At 42.8% G+C, this 26,359-nt stretch overlaps 1 protein-coding gene across 3 annotated transcripts in view; it reads right to left on the reverse strand.

Annotated features, from left to right (window-relative positions):
* The window catches only part of LOC125446636 (carcinoembryonic antigen-related cell adhesion molecule 20-like), a 111,550-nt gene that overhangs the window by 42,170 nt on the left and 43,021 nt on the right, over positions 1-26,359 (reverse strand). For all 3 annotated transcript variants that reach the window (XM_059639773.1, XM_048520361.2, XM_048520360.2), the window contains one exon: positions 13,838-14,330. In XM_059639773.1, the coding sequence (XP_059495756.1) occupies positions 14,155-14,330 (176 nt within the window). In that variant the 3' untranslated portion in view covers positions 13,838-14,154. The remainder of the gene's footprint in view (positions 1-13,837; positions 14,331-26,359) is intronic.

Genomic DNA, 26,359 nt, shown 5'->3' on the forward strand with positions numbered 1-26,359 from the left:
TTGATGCACAAAGTCAATATATTTGATACCAAAATATCTATACATTTGTGCAGTATTTCTGTATGATGATGCATTTCATGAACTCAAAGGCACAGTTCTTACTGCACCAATTCTTAATAATTGCCACATGGTCATGAATCTCTTGCACAGAAAGCATGATGCATTCACCTTTACAACAAATACAACATTATCAATGAGAACTTTTATTATATCAGGATTGATCGTCTTGTGTTATTTATGCTCCACTCTCATCTCATGACCTCTTGCAGTTTCAGTAAGTAATCGTAAAATCCCACCTTTGGTTTTATTTCATAGACTAATAATGGCATCCATGCGCACTTTTTCATTCAAATGCTGCCTTATTAAGTCCCATTTACAATTTTATAGAGCTGAAGTCTGGGCATCAGTCTTATAAATCTACATTTTACTCTCTCCAAAGCCAATATTTCCTTCCTCAAGTGTGGTATCCAGATCTGGTCACAGTACTCCAAGTGGGTTCTAACTAGGGTTTTATATAACTGCAGCATAACTTCTGCATCTTTATACTCCAGTCCTCTAGATAGAAAGGCCAACATTCAATTGGCTTTTTTGATTGCTTTCTGCACATATTCATGGTATTTTACAGATCTATGCACCTGAACCCCAAGACTCTTTGAACATCCACTGCATTTAACTTTGTACTATCTAAAAACTACTTTGATCAATCAGCTTTTGGTTCAAAATGGATAAACTCACGTGTCCTTACATTGAATTCCGTTTGGCATAGTTTTACCCACTCACTCAGTCTACCACTATACCACTGTAATTTTATGCTTTCATCTATATTATCTACACAATTCTGTCTAACTCTGTGTCATCAACAAGTTTGGCTATGTGACTTTCTATGCCATTAACCAAATCATTAATAAATAATAGGAGTAACTGAGGCCCTAACACAGATCCTTAACAGACTCCTAAGGTTACATCCTGACAATTTGAGTGCCCCATTCTACCTATTTTCTACTGCCTGCCACTCAATCGATTTCCTAGCCTTGTGAGTAATTTGCCCTCAATTCTATAGACTCCCAGCTGAGTTAACAGTTTCTGATGTTGACTTTATCAGAGGCCTTCCAGAAGAGTATATAAACAATATCCATGGACATTCTTATGTCCACTACTTTAGTCACCTCTATAAAAAATTCAAAAAGACAGGAAATCACAGATATGCAAAGGCAGGCTAGGAGCTGGACTATCAGCAAAACAGAGCCATGCTTGGGTAAAATACAATGTCCCTGAGAACTGTGGGAAAATAGTAGATAATACAAACAAAATCAGCCAGTGCTGGGGGAGCTCAGAAGGTCTGGCAGCATCTGTGGACAGAAAGCAGTGTAAATTTTGAGGTCAGTGATCCTTTTTCAGAACTGATAGCAGTTTGGAGGATTGTGGCATTTATGCTGATTACGTAGAGGTGAGGTTGGTTTGAGGGAAGTGGAGTCCAGAGAGAAAGAACAAACAAGGGATGACAGACAGTGGGATGTTGATTGTAGGCCAGAAAAAAAGAACTGAGATTGGTGATAGGGCCTATGATTGGGTGAAAATGCTGAAAGCAACCTACGTCACAAGGTTTGGCATGGGTAAAAGACACAGAAGGAGGAGGATTGAACTCGATATTGAGTCCCGCAAGTCCACAAGCAGAAGATGAGATGCTGTTCTTCCTGATTGTGTTGAGCCTTACTGGAGCAACGTGAAACAGAGATGTTATCCGAGGAACATGGTAGTGTGTTGAAGTAGCAGGCAACTCAGGGTCATCTTTCGACACAGAATGTAGGTGTTTTAAAAAGTGGTCATCCAGTCTGTGTTTTGTCTCCCTTACGTAAAAGGGATCACACGGTGAGTTCAATACATTTTAGATACTGTAATATATATTTGGTAATGTTTTGTATAAAGCTTGGAGGTGTTTGCCACCCATCAGTGATAGTTTTACAGTGATAAAGCTGACCCTTCTTGCACATGCATGAAATAAATTATCATTAACCTGATTTCCTGAATCCACTGGCCAACTTGTCCATTTGTATGCTAATATTTATCAATAACATAGGGGTTATGAGGATACTGTGGGTTAGAGGCATTAACGTCTTGGATGAGTCATGATCATATTAAATGGTACAGCAGGCTCGGCAGGCTGGATGGCCCATTCATATGGCTATTGTCAATGGCAGTTACTTAGGTATTAGAAAAATACAGGTTAAAATATTAAAACATTTTTATTGGCCAAGATTACAAAACAGGTGGACAATTTTTGCAAGACATGTCATTTCTAGAATCATTAAATATACCTGTGTGCCTTCTAATTCAATGCCAGCTTTTGAAGAACCATTTGGCAAGGTGTTAATAGAATATACAGGACCCCAGCCTAAAACCCAGAAATGTTTGTATGTCATTTAAAAGTTTTAGATGTTTCCTCAAGATTTTCTGAAGCAAGACCTTTCGGAAAAATTACAGGAACATGGTAGTAAAAAGGTCAGTTTAATTTCTTTTATAAAGTATGGATTACCAAAGAAATACAATCGGATCAGGACTCAACCTGTATGTCGCAAATAAGCAAACAAAAAGACGACTTTGGACCAAAGAAATTTACGCATACCACTTAAGATCCACACTCTCACATTACATTGGAAAGATGGCATTAAACTTAAAGTATCCCAATTAGAGCTTATTGTTAGAAATTTTCTACTCATTGAGACAGAGGAATTTCCCTCTGTCACTGTTTGTTATTAGGGATGCTCCTAATGAGACCACAGGATTCAGTTCTGAAATATGGGCTTGTATCATGAGAATCACTTAAATTGATTAAAGCTAATTGACAAAACAATGATCAGAGATTGGATTTTCAGCCTATATTTCAACCTTTGGGGAAAAAACTAACCAAAATATGTGAGTGGCCAAAAACATTTGAAGAGTCCTCAATAGTCATTGTAAATTACAGCAGATAACACAGCCAATGTTCAAAATTTTGTTTATGGAGACAAGAGTACAATCTTACCAGCTTTTGATTAAGATGTACAATTGCAAGTGAGTTCAGAAAATACAGTGACATTGGAAAAATTGGTTTCTTGAATGCAAGAAAATATTACCTGATTTGCCCCCAAGGTGGGAATCTCGCTAGTGAGGGACAAGAGCCAAATTTTCACATTCTTTTTACTGAACCTCTCCTAATCTGTATGCAAATAAAAACCAGACTACAAGAATTCCCATAAAAGTCAGAATAGCCATCAGCTGGCTGCTTATTCTTCTGGGTCTCTACCTTGGCCAGTCATCCCCAACATTTTCGGGTACGCTCCATGTGCAATCATCCTCTGTCCATAGACTATGGCATTGATATGTACCAAACGCTCCCCATCTTCAGGTACATCTCCAATCCACTTTCAATATGGTACTACACTTATAAGCAGTCACTCATCTCATTCAATAGTACATCTCAGGGTTCTTACCTTACTCATTTAGTACTCAGGCCCATTGTTCCTATTTGGATGGTTACGGTATCTCTGTCTTTCCTTATCTTGCCCTTTATGTTTTACTGCCTCGTTCAGAATATAGAGGGTCACAATGAAGGTTTATTCTTGGCTAGCAGTGATTGATTTGCTGCACTGCTGGTCATTAAATATGATGCCAACACCAACAATCCCAGAAGCCCCGAGCAGTGCTCAGTACTTCTGCTGCCTTAGTCAGATATGGACGTACATGGAATAGTGTAGGTTAGGTGGACTTCAGATCGGTATGACAGGTCGGCACAACATCGAGGGCCGAAGGGCCTGTACTGTGCTGTAATGTTCTTTGTAGATAATGCGTATACAATGGGGTGAATAGCTCAGAATTCTGTGAAGTAGCTCACGAGAGCATGTGTGGAGAAACCCTCCATGAAACCCTCTGAAGTTGGCACCTGGCTAATTTTTAGTCTCAATTTTCAGATTTTCTTTTTTCCCACTGCAGGTGTGGTCACATACAGCTCCATTTCCGTTGTGCAATTGTTATTTACAGCACGATGGAAGGTACAGAGGCCACGCCTCTCACAATGAGTCTCATGCTCAGTCTCTTAGTCTTGCTCAAACCCCAAATGTACACAATCCCTTCATGATAACCCACGTCATCAACTTCAATGCCTTTGAACTTCTCTAAATCCCCACCCATTCTATCTATCTCACTCTGTATTGGCCTACTTTACCAGCCGCCCAAACTCCTGGGTGACTTGCTTGCAGCTCAAGCTATGCTCATACACACTGACATGTATTGCGGGTGTAACACTGACATAACATGGGGCTGTCCAGCGATGTGGAATTGCACCTCCTGAATGATGATTGCAGACGAGCTGTCTGCTTTTGTGTCTGCGCTCAATCATATTGTGAGCGTTTATTGTCTAGCTGAGGAGTTGAAGTGCACAAAGGCAAGGCAAGGCAGGGATGCTGTGAACATCCAGGTAGATACAAAGTGAGTGCATGCTAATGGAGTGAGCAAGCAGCCTGGTCCAGTCTGTGAACTGGGCATTTCTCTAATCACCCACAGTGCCCTTGTGTTTGCGCATGGTTTGCAAGCTGGATCCCACTCTCGTCGCCAGTTGTTATGTCAGTGTTTCCTTTGGAACCAAGAATTAGATATCAGGTAGATACATAATAAATCTGAACAGGAACACCTTACTGACCTGTCCACATCTCTACAGCTGTTTGAAATTGAATTCAAACTCTGCCCAACTGAGTTACCTGACCAGCTCTCTTAAAGGGGCAGCACTTCAACTTTATACATAACATCTCCCTCCATCATTAGGTCAGAAGTGAGGATATTCGCTGATGATTGGACAATGTTCAGAACCATTTGCAATTCCTCAGATATTGAAGCAGTTCATGTTCAAATGCAATGGACTAACATGTCGCAAGTGATATTGATGCCACACTAATGCCAGGCAGTGATCATCTCCAATTAGAGACAATCTTACAAAGAACAAAGAACAGTACCGCAATAGGAACAGGCCATTCGACGCAACAATACCACGTGACACATGATGCCTTTCTAAACCAAAAGCCTTTTTGCCTCTGCGCAGTCGATATACCTCTACTTCCTGTCTAGTCATGTATTGGTGAAGATGCCTCTCAAACATTGCTGTTGTCTCCTCCTCCACCACCTCTTCTGGCAGCATATTACAGGCACTATCTACCTTCTGTGTAAAAAAAGTTTCCTTTAAACTTATCCCCTTTTACCTTCAACTGATATCTCCGAATAAATGACATTTCTACCCAGGAGAAAAGACTCTGACTATTCATTCTTTCCTTGCCTCTCATAATTTTGAAAACTTCTATCAAATTGCCTGTCATTCTTGGGTGTTCAAATGAAAACTAACCAAGTTTGTCCAATCTCACCTCACAGCTAAACCCCTCCCAAACCAGGTAATATCCTGGTAAACCATTTCTGTACCATCTCCAAAGCTTCCACATCCTTCTCTTTGGGAATTCACTATATTTAACTTCATATCATCTAGGATATACCTTGATCTATCATTTTTAGGGTCCGAAATGGATAACCTTACATGCTTACATTGAATTCCATCTGCCACTGTTTTGTCCATTCACCTAGTCTTTGTAATTTTATGTTATTATCTACACTATCTAGTGTAGTGATTGTAACAAGGTCAGCCAGGTGGACATCAGTTCCCTAATTGAGCCTGTTAATCTGGCCCAATCAGGGAGCCCTGGCTGAGAGATAAAAACAGGAGTGTCAGACATCCTGAACAAAAATAGAAGTTGCTGGAAAAGCTCAGCAGGTCTGGCAGCAACTATGAAGAAAAAAAGAAACAGAGTTAACCGTTTTGGGACCAGTGACTCTTCCTCAGAACATTGTTGTTCTTCCAGGTTGCATTGAGCTTTACTGGAACACTGCAGCAAGCCAGAGACAGAGATGTTGGCTAGGGAACAGGGTGGTGTGTTAAAGTGATAGGCAGCAGGTAGCTCAGGGTCTTTTTTGTGAGCAGAACGTAGATATTCTGTGAAGCGACCACCCAGTCTATGCTTCATTTCCCCAATGTAGAGGATACTACATTGTGAGCAGCAAATGCAGTACACTAGGTCTGGGATGTGCGGGTGAACTGTTGCTTCATCTGAAAGGTATGTTTGGGCCCTTGGATAGTCGGGAGGGAGGACGTAAATGGGCAGGTGTTGCACCTGGTTGCAGGGGAAGGTGCTGTGAGGCTATGGGGGTGTTGGGGGTGAAGGAAGAGCGGACAAGGGTGTCCTGGAGGGAACAGTCCCTGTGGAAGATGGACAAGGGTGCAGAGTGGAATATGTGATATAACAAGGTGTAGAGCTGGATGAACACAGCAGGCCAAGCAGCATCAGAGGAACAGGAAAGCTGATGTTTCGGGCCTAGGCCCTTCTTCTGCTATACCTTGTTATCTCAGATTCTCCAGCATCTGCAGTTCCTACTGTCAGTGGAATATGTGTCTGGTGATGGCATCTCGCTGGAGATGACAGAAATGGCATCTGACCTCTTCTGGATGTAGGTGTTGGTGGGATGGTAGGTAAGGACAAGGAGTACCCTATTGGCATTGAGTGAGGGAAGATAGGGAGTGAGGGCAGAAGTGTGGGTCATGGGTCAGACCCGGTTGAGGGCCAGTGCTGAGGAATCCTTGTTTGAGGAAGAAAGTGGACATATCGGATGCTCCCTTGTCAAAACTGGCCTCATCTGAACATATGCGATGAAGGTGGAGGAACTGAGAAAGGGATGGAGTCTTTATAGGAAGCAGGGTATGATGATGTATAGTCCAGGTAGCTATGGGAGTCAGTGTGTTCAGAGAGGATATTTTTGGCCAGTTTATGACTAGAAATGGAAACAGATGTTGGGGAAGGGAAGGGAGGAGTCAAAGATTGACTAGGTGAAAATGATGGCAGGAGAGAAATTGGAAGCAAAATTGATTAACTTTTTTATTTCAGGATGAGAGAGGAAAGCAGCACCAGTGATATCATTGGTATATCGGAGAAAGAGTTATGGGTGGGTGCCAGAATAGGACTAGAACAAGGAATTTTCCATGTACCCCATGAAGCGACAGAGAAGAAACTGGACCCAAGAGGGTACTCATGGCCAATCCTCTGACCTGGAGAAAATGAGAGGAGTTAAAAGAGAAGTTGTTGAGGGTGAGGACGAGCTTGGCCTAGCAGAGGAGGATGGTGGTGAGTGGCTATGGTTCAGATCTTTGCTGCAGGAAGAAGGGGAGAGCCCTAAGACCCTGCTGGTGGGGAATGGACTTGTAAAGGGATTGCACGTCCATGGTAAAGAGGAGGCAGCTGGAACCTGCAAACTGGAAGTTCTGAAACCAGTGAATAGCATGAGACATATCATGGATGTACTTGGGCAGGGATTGGACCAGAGGAGAGAAGCCTGAGCCAAGGTAGGAAGGGGTGAGTTCTATGGGGCAGGAGCAGGCTAAAACAATGGGCCTACCCGACAGTTCTGTTTGTGGTTGTGTCAGACATCCAGTTCACTTTGAGAGCTAGCTTTGAGGGAGCTGGATTACTATCTAGTACTACACATGTGTAAATAAAAGTGACTTGGTGATGGGATACCAGCCTCTGTGGAGTTATTTCAGCCTCTTTTAGCCCTCCTAATTCCTTGTTTGAGTTCTTTCTTGCTGTCTTCATATTTTTCAAGGATGCTGTCTGTCTTCAGTTTCTTAAACCTTACGTAAGCTTCCTTTCTCTTTTTGACTAAGCTCTTGATTTCTTTTGTCGCCCAATGTTCTGAACTTTGCCATCCTCATCCTTCATTTTCACTGGAATGTGCTAGTCCTGAATTCGAATCAACGGGCCTTTAAAAGATTCCCACATACCAGTTATGGGTTTACCCTCAAGCAGCTGCCCCCAGTCTACATTCTCAGTTCCTGCCTAATATTGGGGTGGCTAGCCTTCCCCCAAATTTAGAACTTTCACCAACTTTCACCTGTCCTTATCCAAAAGTAACTTGAAACCTATAGAATTATGGTCACTGTTCCCACTTGGTCCCCGACTAAAACTTCAATCACCTGGCTGGACTTGCTTGCCAATACCTGGTCTTGTATGGCCCTTTTCCCTGATTGGGCTATTTACAGATATGTATTTCTGCTAAAATGTGTATTTCATCAACATAAATTGGCTTTAATGTGATTTATGAATAGTGGATGCTGTTTGGGCAGTGCAAACTTTCTACTGTACAATATAATGATTTTCTACAGTGATTTCCCTTTAATCTGATTTTCTGTGATGATTTTCCTTAGCGTGACATTGCACAAGAATGAAACTATGGTGTTCTCAGAGAAACACCTGTACTGCTTCAAAACAATATCTTGGTCACACCAGATGAATTCTCCTCCATCCAAGTCCCTGGTATTAAATGAGTCCCAGTCAGTTTCAAGAAGTTAAAATCATCAACTATAAACAACCCTGTTATTTAACATTTTTCCAGAATTTGTCCACATATCTATTCCTCTGTCATCCACTGGCTGTTGGGAGGCCTCAAGTACAATCCCATCAAAGTGACTCCACTCTTCCTAATCCTGAGCTCTACCCATATGGTCTGGCTGGATGAGTCTTCCAAACTGTCTTCCCCCAGAACAGCTGCGATATTCTTCAATAACACAACTCCCTCACCTCTCTTACATCCCTCTCTATCTCATCTAAAGCATCTAGATCCCAGAAAGGTGTGCTGCCAGTGTTGTCTCTCTTTCAAAAAAGTCTCTGGAATAGTCACATGGTTGTATGCATTATAGTTATCTATAATAATCCAAGCTCTAAGTTCATCTGCCTGTCACACTCCTCGCATTAAAACAAATATAGCTCAGACCGCCAGTCCTACCATGTTCACTAACTTGCCCCGTTTGTTCTTCTTCTTAATCTTACTGGCCTTAGTCTCAGACTTCTTTGGCCATTTAACTTGCTGCCCTGCTGCGCTAGTTTCTGTCACATTAGTTTAAACCCTTCTGAGTAGCACTAACAAATCTACCTGCCAGGACATTGGTGCCCTCCAATTTAGGTGAAACTCATTCTTCTTTGCACAGGTCCTACCTGTCCCAGTAGAGATCTCAATGATTCACATAACTGAAGTCCTCCCTCCCACACAAGCTTTTTAGCCATGCATTTAACTGCACTATCTATTCCTAGCATTGCTGGCATGTGGCACAGAAAGTAATCCAGTGATTACAACCCTAGAAGTCTTACTTTTTGACTTCTGACCTAATTCTCTTTGCAGGGCCGCATCTCTCTTTCTGCCTGTGGTATTAGTACCAATTTGGACAACAATCTCTAGTTGTTTACTTTCCCAGTTCAGAACTCCCTGTACCTGCTCAGAGACATCCTTGACCCTGGCACCAGGGGAGCAACATACCAACTTGAATCTTACTCGTAGCTGCTGAAATGTTTATCTGTGCCCCTACCTATAGAGTCCCTTATCACTTCTGCTTGCCTACACTTTGACCTTTCTGCTATCATGGTGCCATTGACCTGGCTGCTGCTGGTTTCCTGAGAGGCCATCCCACCCTAAACAGTATACACACTATATCTGTTTGAGAAGGACAGCCACAGGGGTCTCCAGTTCTGCTTGCTCACACTTTCTCATCTTCCTGGTGGTCACCCAACTGTTCCCTGTTTGTGTAACCCTTACTGATGGCATGGCTACCTTGCTAAATATGCTATCCACAACATTCTCAGCCTCACAAATGCTCCACAGTGAGTCCATCCACAGCTTCAAGCACTCCATGTGGCAAATCAGGAGCTGCAGATAAACACACCTCCTGCATACATAGTCACTATGGAGACTGGAAGCATCTCTGATTCCCCACATATTGCAGGAGAAGTATTCCTAGGGGTTAAAATTTCTGGAACTCCCTCCCAAAGGGCATTGTGGGTCAACCCACAGCATGTGGACTGTAGAGGTTCAAGAAAGGAGTTCACCACTATTTAATCAAAGGCAACGAGGGACGGGCAACAAATGCTGACTGGTCAGTGATGTCTACATCCAACAAATTAATAGTAAACTTGGAAGTAACACTGAGACAGATTGCAAAATACTTTATAGTAGTGGAGAAACATGAAATGGCAGAGGAATTGAAGAAATACCTCGCATCAATCTACACTGCAGAAGACACTAACAACATCCAAAACTGTTAAACGATCAAGGGGTTAAAGGAGAGGAAATAAATATAACCACTGTTACAGAAAAAAGAAACAAATGGAACTAAAGACCAATAAGTCCCCAGACCTGATGTGATGCATCCTAGAATATTAGTGTTCTTTATACAAATGCACAGAGCGAGAGGAACAAATTAAATGAACTGTAGGCACAGATTCAAATTGGAAGCTACTATATAGTAGCCATTGCAGAGATATGGCTGTAGGATGGCCAGGGCTGGGAACTAAACAATACCAGGTTCTAAGGTTGACAGGATGCATAGAGAAAATAGCAGAGGAGGTGGGGTGTCACTACTGTTCGGAAACAGAATCACTTCTGTGATGGAGGAGGGTGGGTTGAGGGGAAACCACCCAGTGGAGATCATATAGGTGGAACTGAGGAACCATAAAGGAACTAAAACCATGTACAATCCTGCTCAGAAGGGCAGAATTGCATAAATGCTGAAATTAGGCAGCTATTTAAAAAAAGGCAGAGAAGTGTCAATGGGGAAATTTTAATCTTAACATAGATTAAGAGAGACAGGCAAGTGGCTGCCAGAAAGGTTGCAAATTTCTTGAGTATGTCCAGGATAGCTTCCTACAGCAATAATTCTTGGATGTGACAAGGGGACAAGCAAGTTTGGATCTAGAAATGAGCAATGAGCCTGATTTAATTAGTGATCTAGTTGTTCATGAATGTTTGTCAAATGGTGATCATAACATGATTGAGTTTTATGTAGTACTTGTAAGAAGCAAGCAAAGACCAGATGCTAGAAATTAGGATTCAAGTAAAGCAGACTTTAATGAGATGAGGCAGAGACTGTCCACTGTAAACTGGGAGGTCTGCTTACGTGTAAAACATCTGCAGAACAGTGGCGGTATTCATGGTGGTGGTATTAATGCTATTCAGAAACAGCTTGTACCCAGGAGAAGGAAAATCTCCACCTGACAAAAAAAAAGCTATGGACATGTCAGGAGATAAGGAACAGCATAAAATTTAAAAAAAAGGCTTATTAAAACACAAAGAACAGTACAGATCCCTCAGAATAGGACAAATACAAAGACCAACAAAGGGCCATAAAGTAGCTTATAAAAGAGGCTAAAAAGAATTAAGACAGGAAACTTGTATTGGATATAGAAGTCAATAAGAAGAGATTTAATGGTTATACAAAGGGAATGTGGCTGGTTAAGAGAATTATTAGCCCACTGAAAGCTGAGAGTGGGCATATTGTCAATGACCTTAGGGAAATGGCAGGCACACCGAAAGATTATTCTGTTTCACTATTCAAAGTAGAAAAAGAGGCTGTTGGAAGTCCCAAAGAAATTTACAGAGGATCAGGGACAGGATATAAATAAAATTAACAAAGTAAATCATCAATATGGGGAAATGAATGAAACTGGAGTGACAAATCTCCAGGATTTTTTTCTGATGAAGGGTCTAGGCCCGAAACATCAGCTTTCCTGCTCCTGAGATGCTGCCTGGCCTGCTGTGTTCACCCAGCTCCACACTTTGTTATCTCGGATCCTCCAGCATCTGTAGTTCCCATTAACTCTAATCCCCAGGACCTGATAGCTTCCATCCATAGGTATTGAAGGACGTAGGAGAGCACATTGCCGATGTCCAAACCATAATCTTTTTGAGTTACGTGGATTCAGGAGTTGTAACACTGGCTAGGAAATGTGGTCATGTCATTCCACTCTTTAGAAAGGGTGACAGAGGGAAACCTGGAATTTCAGACCAGTTAGCCTGACATCTGTGGTGGGGAAATTGTTGCAGTCTGTAATCAAGGATAGGATAACTGGTGACCTCAAAAAATATCAGTTTATCAGGAAGAGTCGGCATGGATTCATTCACTTTTTTCCTGGTATATCAATGATATCATTGGCTCTGCTTCCCTCTCTCATCCAGAATTGGAAAAGTTTATTAATTTTGTCTTCAATTTCTACCCTGCTCTCTACTTCACCTGGTCCATCTCTGACTATTCCCATCCTTTCCTCAACATCTTTGTTTCCATCTATGGGGAAAGGCTGACCACCAATATCCACTACAAACCAAATGACTCCCAGTTACTCTGACTGTACATCCTCACATCCTGCTTCCTGGAAAGACTCTATTCCATTCTCCCAGTTCCTCCGTTTCCACTGCATCTGTTCTGATGATACCAGCTTCGACAAGGGGGTCTTCAAAATATCTACCTTCATCCTCAACTGAGGATTGCCCAGCACCGTCAACTGGGTCTGAGCGATCTCCCACATTGCGGCGCTCACACCCTTTCTACCCTCCCATAACAGTGAATAGGGTCCCCATGATCCTCACTTACCATCCCACCAGTATCCACATCCAGAGGATCATTAGCTGCCATTTCTGCCACTTCCTGCTGGACATCACCACCAGACCCAAATTCCCGTCCCCTCCCTTGTCAGCCTTCCTTAGGGACCATTCCTTCCAAAGACACCCTGGTCTACTGCTTCTTCACTCCAAACAAACCCGCACTGCGCATGGCACCCTCGCCTACAACCGCAGAAGGTTTAACTCCTGCCCATTTACTTCCTCCTTCCTCAGTATCCACGAGGCCAAATACAATTTCCAGGTGAAGCAGCACTTTGCCTGCGCTCCAATCAAGCTAGTCTACTGCATTTGCTGCTCGCAATCTGGTCTCCTCCACAAAGGGGAAACGAAGCACAGACTGGGTGATTGTTTTGCAGAACACCTATGTTCAGTTCACAAAAAAAGAACCTGAGCTTTCAGTTGCCTGCTGCATCAAACACACCTCCTTGTTCCATGGCCATCATCTCTGTCTCAGGTTTGCTGTAGTGCTCCATTGACGCTCAGTGCAAGCTGGAAGAACAGCACCTCATTTCCTGTTTGGGAATTCTTCAGCCTTCTGCACTCAATATCAAGTTCAACAGCTTTAGGCCTTGAGCTTCCCTCCTGTCCGTAACCCAAGCCCACACTGCAGGACTTGTTATCACACAGTCTGCTATTACACATAACCAGTTGTCGGCCACTAACAGTCCCTATTAATAGATATTCACCCTCCCAGTGTGATCACTATCCACTCCTTTGTCTATCCAACCGTTCTCCTGTCTGTTTGGGCTCTACCTTCACCTATCGTTTACTGTTTAGGCCTTCCTCCCACCCTAACTTCTGCATAAAAATCAACACTTTCCTAGCTACCATCAGTTCTGGGAAGGGTCACTGGACCTGAAACATTAACCCTATTCATCTCTACAAATGTTGCCAGACTTGCTGAGATTTTCCAGAAATTTCTATTTTTGTTTCTGAATTCCAGCATCCACCATTCTTTCAGTTTTTGTATGGATTAATGAAGGGTGAATTATGCTTGATAAACCTCACCATATTTTTGAAGAGGTGGCAAAGATAGTGGACAGAGTTAAGTCAATAGATGTTGTCAATTTGGACTTCCAGAAGGTTCTGATGAAATTCCACACAACAGGCTGTTAGCTGAGGTGGGACTTATGGCTTGTGCAGTCAATGACACTTGCTGTATGTAGGATTGTTTAGGTCACAAGATCTATCCATGCTTCCTTACCTGTCTCAAAATGTGCATTACACTTGATTGACCACCCTGCCATATCTAAGCTTACATTTCTAATTTACTTTACTTCCTGAAATTATAAAACCTAGAAATTAGTTGTTAGTCTTTGTTCTTACTTACCAATTAGCTCCCTCTTCTGTGACTGTAAATTTGTTCTTTCCTGTGATATTTTAGATATTTGTGCCTTTCCAAATTCCTTGTGCTGAAACAAAGTCTTCAACAGCAGCCACTCAATAACCAATCAAATCAAGGATTTGCTGTTATGTTAGGGTTAGACTGTTTTAAGTGGTGTCTGCTCCTTCTCTTTCCCACTCAGATTGTATCTGGGTCCTCCTTTCTCTCCCTCAGTTAGATGTTGGTGTGCGTCTGAATCCTCCTTTCTCCCACTCAGTTAGGTGTTGAGAGACTGTTTCTGGGTCCTCATGTCTCCCCCTCGATTAGATGCTGGTGACTGTTCTGGCTTCAGCATAGCGGTTGGATGATCTGGCAAACGATACAACGTCTGAACTTATGTGGTTATGGAAAATCCAAATTGTTGTTTTATACTTTTCGGGATTTTTTGGTCCAGGGAATGTAACATTGCTTCCTGCAGCAACAGTTAGGATGTATTGATCTGAAACAGAGAGAAAGCATGGTCTATAGAATCACTGATGAAACAACAGCACAGGCTGGACTGATCTTAGGAGCTGCTGTTGGAACGGTGTGGATCCTGACCGTGTCCCCATCATTACTGAAACTAGATAAACACTTGCTCTGACAGAATCAGATTTAAATTGAACAATGTAAAGTGTCTGATTAATACAAATTTTGATATCATTTATCTTTAAGTTTGGATTTTTGAATTTTGAATGAGTGACATTGGGATTTTTCTGTGAGTTTGAAAGGGGTTTAAGACTAACTTTTAAGTATTTCTGTCTCCTTGATTTCTGAGAGAATGGGTTTTTGTTTACATTATGAGAGTTAATGACAGAGCAAGGTAAATAGTTGTGCCTCTGAATTTCTGATAGAAATATCTGGACATTTTTAACCTAGGGGAAACATCCGTAACTTAAAAATAATGTTTTATTTAGTTTCAGTTTTGGGCAGTTCTGCAGAAATTCTAGAATGTACAAAGCAGTACTCCTGAGAAAGGGAGCAGATAGTTCAGGTAGACCACTTGAGACCAAGAAGTTTAGCGACAGTCCCAGATGAGAAGTATTTAAATAAAACCCTGAAGAGATTATATAAAGCTGAATTTATGTAAACTCAGGTGCATGAAAACTCCAGGAAAAGTCAATCACATTTTCGAGATGCATTTTTGATTGTGGAATAAATCCATAAAGAACTATTATAAAACCAAGGGCTGCTGTAGGATTACTGCACTTTTCTCAAAACATGTTCTGAATGCCCATAACCACATTGATTCCGGCTGTATTCGTTTCAAATCCATCAGTGCAGCCCTAACAGTGTTTGGTACAAACTTGTGATTTTATTTCTTCCATCACGGGGTGTGGCCATCGCTGGCTGAACCCAACAATTATTGCCTGCCCCTAACTGTCCCCTGAGAAGGCAATGGTGAACTTGATTCTTGAACTGCTGCAGTCAATCTGCTGATAGCAGGTAGTTCGCCCCCTTTTATCACTTTACTGATGATCAAGATTACACTGAAGGTGTAGTAATTGACTGGATTGCATTTGTCCTGCATTTTGTGCACAGGGCATAGCTGGACAATTTTCCACATTATTGGGTAGACACTAGTTATAGCTGTACTGGAAGAGCTTAACTAGGGGACCAGCAAGGTCTGGTGCACAAGTTTTCAATTCCACTGCCGGAATGTGGTCAGGATCTGTAGCCTTTGCAGTATCCACTGTCTCCAACCATTTCTTGATATCACGTGGAGTGAATCAAATTGCTGGATACTGGAATCTGTAATGGTGGGGGCCCACTGGAGGAAGCCAAGGTGGATCATCCACTCGGCATTTCTGGCTGAAGACTGCTGTAAATGCTTTGGCCTTATCTTTTGCACTGAAGTGCTGGGCTCTTCAGTTTTTACAGCCTCCTCCTCCTCCTCCAGTGAGTTGTTCAGTTGTCCACTACCATTCAAGAACTTAGATCTGATCAATCAGTTGAGAGATCATTTAGCTCTTTCTGTTACTCGCTGCTTATGCTGTTAGTCATGCAAGTAGTCCTGTTTGGTAGCTTCACCAGTTTGGCATCTCAGTTTCAGATATGCCTGGTGCTACTGTTGACATGCCCTCCTGTACTCTCCATTAAACAGGACTGATCCCCTATCTTGATAGTAATGGTTGAGTGGGGGATAGGCCGGGCCATGAGGTAAAAGATTATGCTGGAGTACAATTCTGCTGCTGTTGATGGCCTACTGCTCCTCATGGATACCCAGTCTTGAGTTGCTAGTCTTGTTCAACATCTGTCTCATTTAGCACAGTGATAGTGGCACACAGCACGATGAAGAGTATTCTCAATGTGAAGGCGGGACACCGTCTCCATAGGGACTATGCAGTGGTCACTCTTACCAATACTGTCAGAGACAAATGCATCTGCAGCCAGCAGATTTGTAAGGTTAAGGTCAAGTATGTTTCTTCCTTTCTGTCAGTTCCCTCATCATCTGCTGTTGAACCAGTCTAGCAGCTGTGTCCTGCAGGACCTGACCATCTCGACCAGTAGAACTGCTGCTAAGCCACTCTAGGTCATGGACATTGAAATCCTCCTCACAACACAGCTCTTGTGCCCTTACCACGCTCAGTACTTCCTCTAAGTAGTGTTGAACATGAAAGAATAACGATTCATCAGCTGAAGGAGGATAGTACATTGTAATCAGCTGTATTTTTCGTCACCCATGTTTGATCTGAAGTAGAGCAATTTCATGGGTCAGGCGTCAATGTTGAGGACTCCAAGGTCAACTTTTTAACCGACTGTATACCATTGTGCAGCCACCTCAGCAGGGTCTGTCCTGCAGGTGAGACAGGTCATAATCAAGGACAGTGATTGTAGTGAACAAAAACAAAGTTGCTGGAAAAGCTCAGCAAGTCTGGCAGCATTCATGAAGTAAAAAACAGAGTTAACATTCCAGGTCCTATAACCCTCCCTCAGAACTGATGGTGGCTGGGAAAATGTCAGTTTATATGCAGAAAATAGGGAGATAGGTGGGATAGGGAGTAAACGATAGGATAGGGCCCAAAGAGAGAGAAAGACAGTTAGACAGACAAAGGAGTTGCTAACGATCAGGCTGGGAGACACCTTCCCTGTCTGATCGTTAGCAAATTCTTTGTCCAACTGTCTTTCTTTCTCTTTAGGCTTTATCCTATCGTTTACTCCCTACCCCACCTATCTCCCTATTTTCTGCATATAAACTGACATTTTCCCAGCCACCATCAGTTCTGAGGAAGGGTCACCAGACCTGAAACGTTAACTCTGTTTTCTCCTTCACGGATGCTGCCAGACCTGCTGAGCTTTACCAGCAACTTTTGTTTTTGTTCCTGATTTACAGCATCTGCAGTTCTTTTGGTTTTTATATGGTGACTGTAGTGTCTGGGACATCGTCTGTCAGGTACAATTCCGTCAATCTGACTATGTCAGACTATTGCTTGACAAGTCTATGAGACAGCTCTCTCAATTGTAGTATCAGCACCTGCCCCCACCACACAATGTTAGTAAGGAGGACTTTGCAGGGTCAACAGGCCGGCTTTTGCTTTTGGCATTTCTGGCGCCTATGTCAACGAGAGTAAACTGTCTAAAAAAACTGAAGAAAGCCAGTTTATTTTCTCTCCCCAGTTGCTGTAAGTTGTTGCTTATAACCACAAAGTCAGAGACTTTGTAACTTGTGAGCCGTCACTCTGTGTCTCCTGTGAAGTGAAAGAACCTGAGGGAAAAGATCAGAGAACTAAAGGAAGTGGAAAATCAAAAGGAAGGTGTAATTGAGGACAGGTGTTGTTGGCCTGTTTTTTTTAACCCTCCACCCATAACATCAATTTTATTTTTTCGTTTGTCTGTGGCTGTAAATATGTGCTTTTTGTTTTTGAAGTTAGATTAGAGTTTTCATTGGGATTTTTGCAGTTCTACATGATGTATGACACGATTATCAGTGCACACACCTCTCATTAAGTCATGATGTGCAGGCACTTAAAACAGAAGTCATTCACAAAAACCTCCCCTCCGATGAAACAACCATCCTTGCGAAGTTTAAAAACTCTGAAATCTTCACAGTAAGAACACACTGAGAGGACCAGAGGGTTAACAGATGCCAGGCAGGCAACTGCACTAGCTGATGAGAAACATAGAATATAGGATCAGGGTGAGGTGATTCGACACTTCATGCCTGCTCTGCCATTCAATATGATCATGGATGATCATCCAACTCAGTACACACTGTTCCTGCTTTCTCCCCATATTCTTTGAACCCATTAGCCCCAAGAACCATGCCTACATCTTTCTTGAAAGTCTTCAATATTTTGACCTCAACAGTTCCCTATTGCAGCAAGTTCCACAGACTCACCATTCTTCGGGTGAAGAAATTCTTCCTCATCTCTGTCCTAAATGGTCTGTTAGAGTTATATGTAAACAGTTCACAGTCATTTAACTGTAGTTCTATTTAGTATCTGTTTAGTAGTAGGACATTTAGCTTAGTGATACGTAATTATTAGGCTTCGTAATAAATTTAGACCAAACTAAATTCAGTAAATCAAGAGTCACTTACTCAGGGCATGTTGCAGGACAAGGACAGCGAAAGTGAAGACTACAATAGAATCCTGTGTTCCCAAAACTAAATGAGAAATGATGTGATTTTTAGGAACTTGTGGTTTCACCAGAAATTTGTGTGTAATTTCAGGGCAATAGCTGGACCTTAACTAATTTGCTTAAGAAATAAGTAATTTGTGTCAGAATGTCAGGAAAACTTTGAGATGCTGAAGGCAAGCTGAATAAATGAACAAAATGGCCTCCCTTGATTCTTCGAGACATTTCAAAATGGTAACTGATGCTTGTGATTTGAAAGTATGTGCAGTTTTATTGCAGGATAATGAATCAAGAACAGACAATTTATTGGATCTCCTCAAAGTGCAGGAGCTGTTCCTTTTTTTTCGCAGTAAAATCTATTTTAAGATTATTTCCCCTCAGTAGTTGCTGTAAGCTGTGGGTTTTTTAACCAGTAAGTTACAAACTTTGTAAATGTGAACCAGCATCATATGCCTCCTAAAAACAGTCCCTGGAGAAGAAATATTGAGGAACAGTAACTCCTGACAAGATCATCTCAGTGAAACAACTGAACTGCCTTCCAAGGCTTTCCCTCCACCCGCAACATCGTGTTTTTTTTTGCTGTCTGTATGTATGTAGAGGATTTTATAAGGGTGGTTAGAAATTTAATTAATAGAAGCCATTTGTCAACGGTTCATAATCGTTTATTTATTTATCTATTATAAATAGTATTTCTTCTTAAGTACAGAAAACCAATCCAAGGAAGCTCTCTTGGGCTTAAGAAAATGGAGGAAACCCCTGGCCCAGATGAATTGCATCCCAGGCCGCTGTAGGAGGTCAGACAGGAAATTGCAGGGGCTCTGGCACAAATTTACAATTTCTCTCTGGTTGCAGGGTTGTGCCAGAGAACTGGAGGACGCTAATGTGGTTTCACTTTCCAAGAATGGTGGTAGAGATAAACCAAGAAATTATAGACCAGTGAGCCTCAAGTCAGTGGCACGGAGTCTATTGGAAAAAATTCTGAAGGAGCAAATTAATACCTACTTTGAAAGGCAAAAGTTAATTTGGGATAGTCAGCATGGCTTTGTCAGAGGGAGGTCAGGCCTAACAAATTTGTTAGAATTTTTTGAAAATTAGATCAAATGTGTGGATGAGGCAAGTTTAGTTGATGTAGTTAACATGAGTTTTAGCAATAGCTTTTGACAAGATCTCACATGGGAGACTGATTGAGAAGGTTACAGCATGTGGAATAAGAACATAGAGCACAGAATAGTACAGCACAGGAACAGGCCCTTCAGCCCACAATGTTGTGCTAAATGTTACGCCAACAAGGGCTTTTAAAAGACGATTAAAATAAAACCTTGGACTCAGCTGTCTGGAAAATCTCTGTGTGAATTAACACTAGTCTTGAGAGGAATCCTAAAATGCCACACCTAAAGGTACAAGGAAATATCAAACAGCAACCTTTAAAGTCAAAAATGCGATTCAAAACATATTGGATTGTGATCGCCTGTAACTACAGAGATAGTCAGGATTTAATTCTCCACTTTCAGCAGAAAGCACCTCCTGTGGGTTGTGTCCCAAACTGCAGTATGTTTGTGTTTTACCCTTTCGGCACACACGAGCAAGAAAGTTACAAACCAACAGCAACCCATGATCTCTTGTGCTAAAACCACTATGTTACAGTGCGCCATGAAAGGGCCTGACTAGGAACTTCCTCTGGACACTGTGCATGTGAAGATAAAAGAGAAGTAAAGTCCCTGTTATTGCCGCAAACAAGCCAAGTCATCAATGCTACAGTTTAAGGAAACTGGGTGAACTCTTATCAGCTAACTGTAGAACCAACAATTTCCAAGAAATGGCTGAAGTCACCACAACACCCCAAATAAAGGCCCCAACATTCACCATCCACTTTATCCTGAAAAAAACAAAGATCAGTTTGCATATCGTTTAACATTATTCTCATTTCTTTTCTGTGTGTATGTGTGTCACACTTTATTACTTTATTCCCCCTATTCAGTAGTTCATAAACTCGTCCTTTCTTAAACTCCAAAAAGCTTGGCGAGATCGGCTCTATTGCAACCACAAAGACATCTGGATTTTAAACGGATCCTTTCTAAATTAACCTTGTTGCACAGAACCAAGAGAGGGATTGAATTAAGTAAGGGAGCCAGCTCATCTTGTCTGACCCAGGAGCATAACAATTTTGGAGTATCATGTTGAGAATTGGAAAGTCTGCCCTGGGGACCAGTTCTAACCATGCGAATACACCAGTGCCATCAGTTTATCAGATTAATATCAGTAAAGTGAGTATATTGACATCAGTGAAACAAAATACATAGAAGCCCAAAGTTGAACACATTCAGCGTTTAAGGGGACTGCTTTAGTCACCAAAAGATGAACTTATTTAAGCCCCTCAGGTGAGGTCAGACGAGCCTGTCAGGAGAAAGTGTCACTGAGGATGAGAGGGAAGCAGTGGCCGATTGGCATTATCAGTGGACTGCAAATGTCTCAGGAATCGGGTTCATAATCTCATCATGGCACATGCTGGAATTTAAATTCTATAAATATCTGAAATTAAGAATCTACTGATGACCATGAAACTATTCCCGATTGTCAGAAAAACTCACCTGATTTAGAAATGTCCTTTAGGGCAAGAAATCTACCATCCTTACTTAGCCTGGTTACATGTGGCTCCAGACACATAGTAAAGTGGTTGACTCTCAACTGGCATCTGAAAGGGCCTAACAAGTCACACAGTTGTATCGATCACCAAGAAGTCTCAACAAAGAAATGAAACCAGACTTGGCATCAACCAAGGCACTGCAGACGACAAAGGCAAAATCAGCCGAGTCGACACTGCAAAGACCTTCTCACTAACATGTGGGGGCTAGTGAAAAAAATGGGAGAGCTGTCTAGTAAAGCAACAGTCTGGCACAGCCATACTCACACAATTATACCTTACAATGTCCGAGACACCACCATCACCATTCTTGGATATGTCCTTTCTTATACATCAGGGTTGATGGCACAGTGGTTTACAGTCAGGAGGGAGATGTCCTTGGGAGCCCACAACATTGACTCCAGAATCCATGAAGTCACATGGCTTCTGGTCAATCATAGGCAAGGAAACCGGATGATTACCATTTACCATTCTCCCTTGGCTGATGAGTGTTGAACAACACTCGGAAGAAGCGCCTATGATGGCAAGCGCATAGAATCAATGATAATGGGAACTGCAGATGCTGGAGAATCCAAGATAATAAAGTGTGAAGCTGGATGAACACAGCAGGCCAAGCAGCATCTCAGGAGCACAAAAGCTGACGTTTCGGGCCAAGACCCTTCACACTTTATTATCTTAGCATAGAATCAATGTCCATCACTAAGACCAGCTCAGCTGTTACGACAGCGCCACCTTTGGCAGGGGGAGCCTCAGAAATCGTGAACTTTTTCATCAACTGAGCATTTCCCACTCTCACGGTTAACAGAGCTTCAGATGCATCCAATCCATTTCCTGCATTTCTGCCCTCACACCCTCTTTTCCCTCCCACAACAGCGATAGGTCCTCCCAGTGTTCACCATCCATCCAACCAGCATCCACATCCAAAGGATCATTAGCTGCCATTTCCAGCACCTCCAGTGGGATGCCACCACCAGAGACACATAGTCTCCTCCTTTGCCTTGTCAGCATTTCACAGGGACTGTTCCCTCCAGGACACCCTGGTTCACTCCTCCTCCACTCCCAAAACCAGCCCACACTACCATAGCACCTTCCCACACAACTGCAGGTGTAACACCTGTCCATTTATTTCCTCCCTCCTCACTATCCGAGACCCCAGGCACACCTTCCAGGTAGAGCAACAATTTGCCTGCATTTCATTCATTCTGGCCTGGTATTCACTGATCACAATGTGCTCTCCTCTACACTGGGGACACGAAATGCAGTCTGGGTGACTGCTTTTCGAAACATCTACATTTTGCCCACAAAAATGAGTTTTCAATCACTTACCACTTCAACACAACGCTAGGTTCACTGGTCAACGTCTCTGTCTCAGGCTTGCTGCAGAGCTGCAGTGAGGGTTAATACAAGCTAGAAGAATAGCTTCAAGAGCGAACTAGATGGTAAATGGAAAAGGCTGAGTAGATTAGAATTATTTTCATTAGGAAGATGGAGGTTGAGGGGGGACCTGATTGATGTCTACAAAATCATGAGCGGTATAGACAGGGTGGATAGCAAGAAGCTTTTTCCCAGAGTGGGGGATTCAATTACTAGGAGTCATGATTTTACGGTGAGAGGGGAAACGTTTAAGGGAGATATGCATGGAAAGTTTTTTGTGCAGAGAGTGGTGGGTGCCTGGAACGCGTTGCCAGCAGAGTGGTACAGGCGGGCACGATAGCGTCATTTAAGACGTGTCCAGACAGATACATGAATGGGCAGGGCGCAGAGGGATACAGATCCTTGGAAAATAGGTGACAGGTTTAGATAGAGGATCTGGATCGGCGCAGGCTTGGAGGGCCAAAAGGCCTGTTCCCGTGCTGCAATTTCCTTTGTTTTCTTTGTTGTAATTGCAGCTTTTTCTGCTGAGGGATTCTGCAGCCTTCAGACTTCAATATTGAGTTAAATAATTTTAGAATCTGAACATATCTTTCATATACATTACCCAGTCCCATACCACCGGCCCCAATGCTTTCAGCACAACCAAGGGAAGCAAGAGAGGAAATAACCTGGGCCTGAACTTATATTTTTGCAGCATCCTTAAACACGGATGAGGTCCCGGAGGAGTGGAGACTTGCTAATGTTGTCCCCTTGTTTAAGAAGGGTTGCAGCGATAATCCATGTAATTATAAACTGGTCAGCTTGACATCAGTGGTAGAGAAGCTGCTGGAGAAGATACTGAGGGATGGGACCTATTCCCATTTGGAGGAAAATGGGCTTATCAGTGATAGACAATATGGTTTGTTTGCAGGGAAGATCAAGTCTTACCAACTTAATAGAATTCTTTGAGGACGTGACAAAGTTGATTGATGAGGGGAAGGCTGTAGATGTCATAATAATGGACTTCAGTAAGGCATTTGGTAAGGTTCCCCATGGCAGGCTGATGGAGAAAGTGAAGTCACATGGGGTCCAGGGTGTGCTAGCTAGATGGATAAAAAACTGGCTGGGCAACAGGAGACAGAGGGTAGTAGTAGAAGGGAGTTTCTCAAATTGGAGACCTGTGACCAGTAGTGTTCCACAGGGATCTGTGCTGGGACCACTGTTGTTTGTGATATACGTAAACGATCTGGAGAAAGGTGGAGGTGGTCTGATCAGCAAGATTGCAGATGACACTAAGATTGGTGGAGTAGCAGATAGTGAAGGGAACTGTCAGAGATTACAGCAGAATATAGATAGACTAGAGATAGCGAGTTTTGAGAAGATTTGTAGCTCAGGTTGAAGTTCTGGATGTGAGTTTGCTCGCTGAGCTGGAAGGTTAGTTTTCAGACGTTTCGTCACCATTCTAGGTAACATCATCAGTGAGCCTCCGACGAAGCGCTGGTGTTATGTCCTGCTTTCTATTTATCTGGTTAGGTTTCCTTGGGTTGGTGATGTCATTTCCTACGTTGGTGACATCACCAACGCAGGAAATGACATCACCAACCCAAGGAAACCTAACCAGATAAATAGAAAACGGGACATAACACCAGCGCTTTGTCGCAGGCTCACTGATGATGTTACCTAGAATGGTGACGAAACGTCTGAAAACTAACCTTCCAGCTCAGCGAGCAAACTCACATCCATAGACTGGAGAGTTGGGCAGATAAATGGCAGATGGAGTTCAATCCGGGAAAACGCAAGGTGATGTATTTGGGAAGATCTAATTCAAGGGCGAGCTATACAGTAAATGGAAAAGTCCTCGGGAAAATTGATGAACAGAGAGATCTGGGTGTTCAGGTCCACTGTTCCCTGAAGGTGGCAATGCAAGTCAATAGGGTGGTCAGGAAGGCATACGGCATGCTTTCCTTCATCGGACGGGGTATTGAGTACAACAGTTGGCAGGTCATGTTACAGTTGTATAAGACTTTGGTTTGGCCACATTTAGTGTACTGTGTACAGTTCTGGTCGCCACATTACCAAAAGGATGTGGATGCTTTGGAGAGGGTGCAGAGGAGGTTCACCAGGACGCTGCCTGGTATGGAGAGTGCTAGCTATGAAGATTAGGGTTATTTTCATTAGAAAGATGGAAATTGAGGGGGGACCTGACTGAGGTCTACAAAATCATGTGGCGTATAGCCAGGGTGGATAGCAAGAAGCTTTTTCCCAGAGTCGCTGATTCATTTACTAGGGGTCATGAGTTCAAAGTGAGAGGAGGAAAGTTTAAGGGAGATATGCATGGAAAGTTCTTTACGCAGAGGGTGGTGCGTGCCTGGAACACGTTGCCAGTGGAGGTGGTAGTCGCAAACACGTTAGTGTCTTTTAAGATATATCTGGACAGGTACATAGATGGGTGGGGAGCAAATGGACACAGCCCATTAGAAAATAGATGACAAGTTAGACAGAGGACCTCGATCAGCATATGCTTGGAGGGCCGAAGGGCCTGTTTCTGTGCTGTAATTTTCTTTGTTCTTTGTTATTACTAATGCCTATGAGGTGAACACATCAGTGCCCATTAGGTAAATATAATAGTGCAATTCCAGTGAATATATCAATGCCTGTGAGGTGAATACATTAACGTCAGTCAGGTGTACATGTCAGTGTCAACCAGGTAAACATAAGACCATTAGATATAGGTGCAGAAATTAGGCCATTCAGCCACTGAGTCTGCTCTGCCATTCAACCATGGCTGATAAGTTCTCAATTCCTTTCTCTCAATTTCTCCTCATAATCTTTGATCCTTTTAACAATCAAGAACATATCCATCTCTGCCTTAAATATACTCAATGACCCGGCCTCCACAGCCATCTGTGGCAGTGTATTCCATAGATTCACTACTCTCTGATTTCAGAAGTTTCTCCTCTTCTCCATTGTAAAGGGTCTTCCTTTTACGCTAAGGCTGTGCTCTCGGTCCTTATGTCTCCTGCTAATGGAATCATCTTCACAATGTCCACTCGGTCCAGGCTGTTCAGTATTCTGCAAGTTTTAATTCAGTCCCAGTCATCCTTCAAAACTCCATCAAATGTACATAGAATATAGAAAAGTACAGTACAGTACAGGCCCTTCGGCCCACGATGTTGTGTCATGGAACAATCCTAATCCAAAAAGCAGATAACCTAACCTACATTCCCCTCAATTCACTGCTGTCCATGTGCATGTCCAGCAGTCGCTTAAATGTCACTAATGACTCTGCTTCCACGACTACCACTGGTAAACTATTCCATGCGCTCATAACTCTCTGGGTGAAGAACCTCCCTCTGACGTCTCCTCTGTATCTTCCTCCTAACACCTTAAAACTATGACCCCTCGTGGCAGTCAATCCTGCTCTGGGAAAAAGTCTCTGGCTATCGACTCTATCCATGCCTCTCATTACCTTGTACACCTCGATCAGGACACCTCTCTTCCTCCTTCTCTCCAGAGAGAAAAGTCCGAGCTCAGTCAATCTCTCCTCGTAAGACAGGCCCTCCAGTCCAGGCAGTATCCTGGTAAACCTCCTTTGAACCCTCTCCAAAGCCTCCACATCTTTCCTATAATAGGGCGGCCAGAACTGGACACAATATTCCAAGTGTGGTCTCACCAGGGTTTTGTAGAGCTGCAGCATAATCTCACGGCTCTTAAACTCGATCCCCTTGTTAATGAAAGCCAAAACACCATATGCTTTCTTAACAACCTTATCCACCTGGGTGGCAACTTTGAGGGTGTTATGCACTTGAACACCAAGATCCTGCTGTTCCTCCACACTGCCAAGAATCCTGCCTTTAATCCTAAATTCAGCGTTTAAGTTCAACCTTCCAAAATGCATCACTTCGCATTTATCCAGG

The sequence above is a fragment of the Stegostoma tigrinum genome, chromosome 34 (assembly GCF_030684315.1).
Source record: "Stegostoma tigrinum isolate sSteTig4 chromosome 34, sSteTig4.hap1, whole genome shotgun sequence".
NCBI classification, from domain to species: Eukaryota; Metazoa; Chordata; class Chondrichthyes; order Orectolobiformes; family Stegostomatidae; genus Stegostoma; species Stegostoma tigrinum.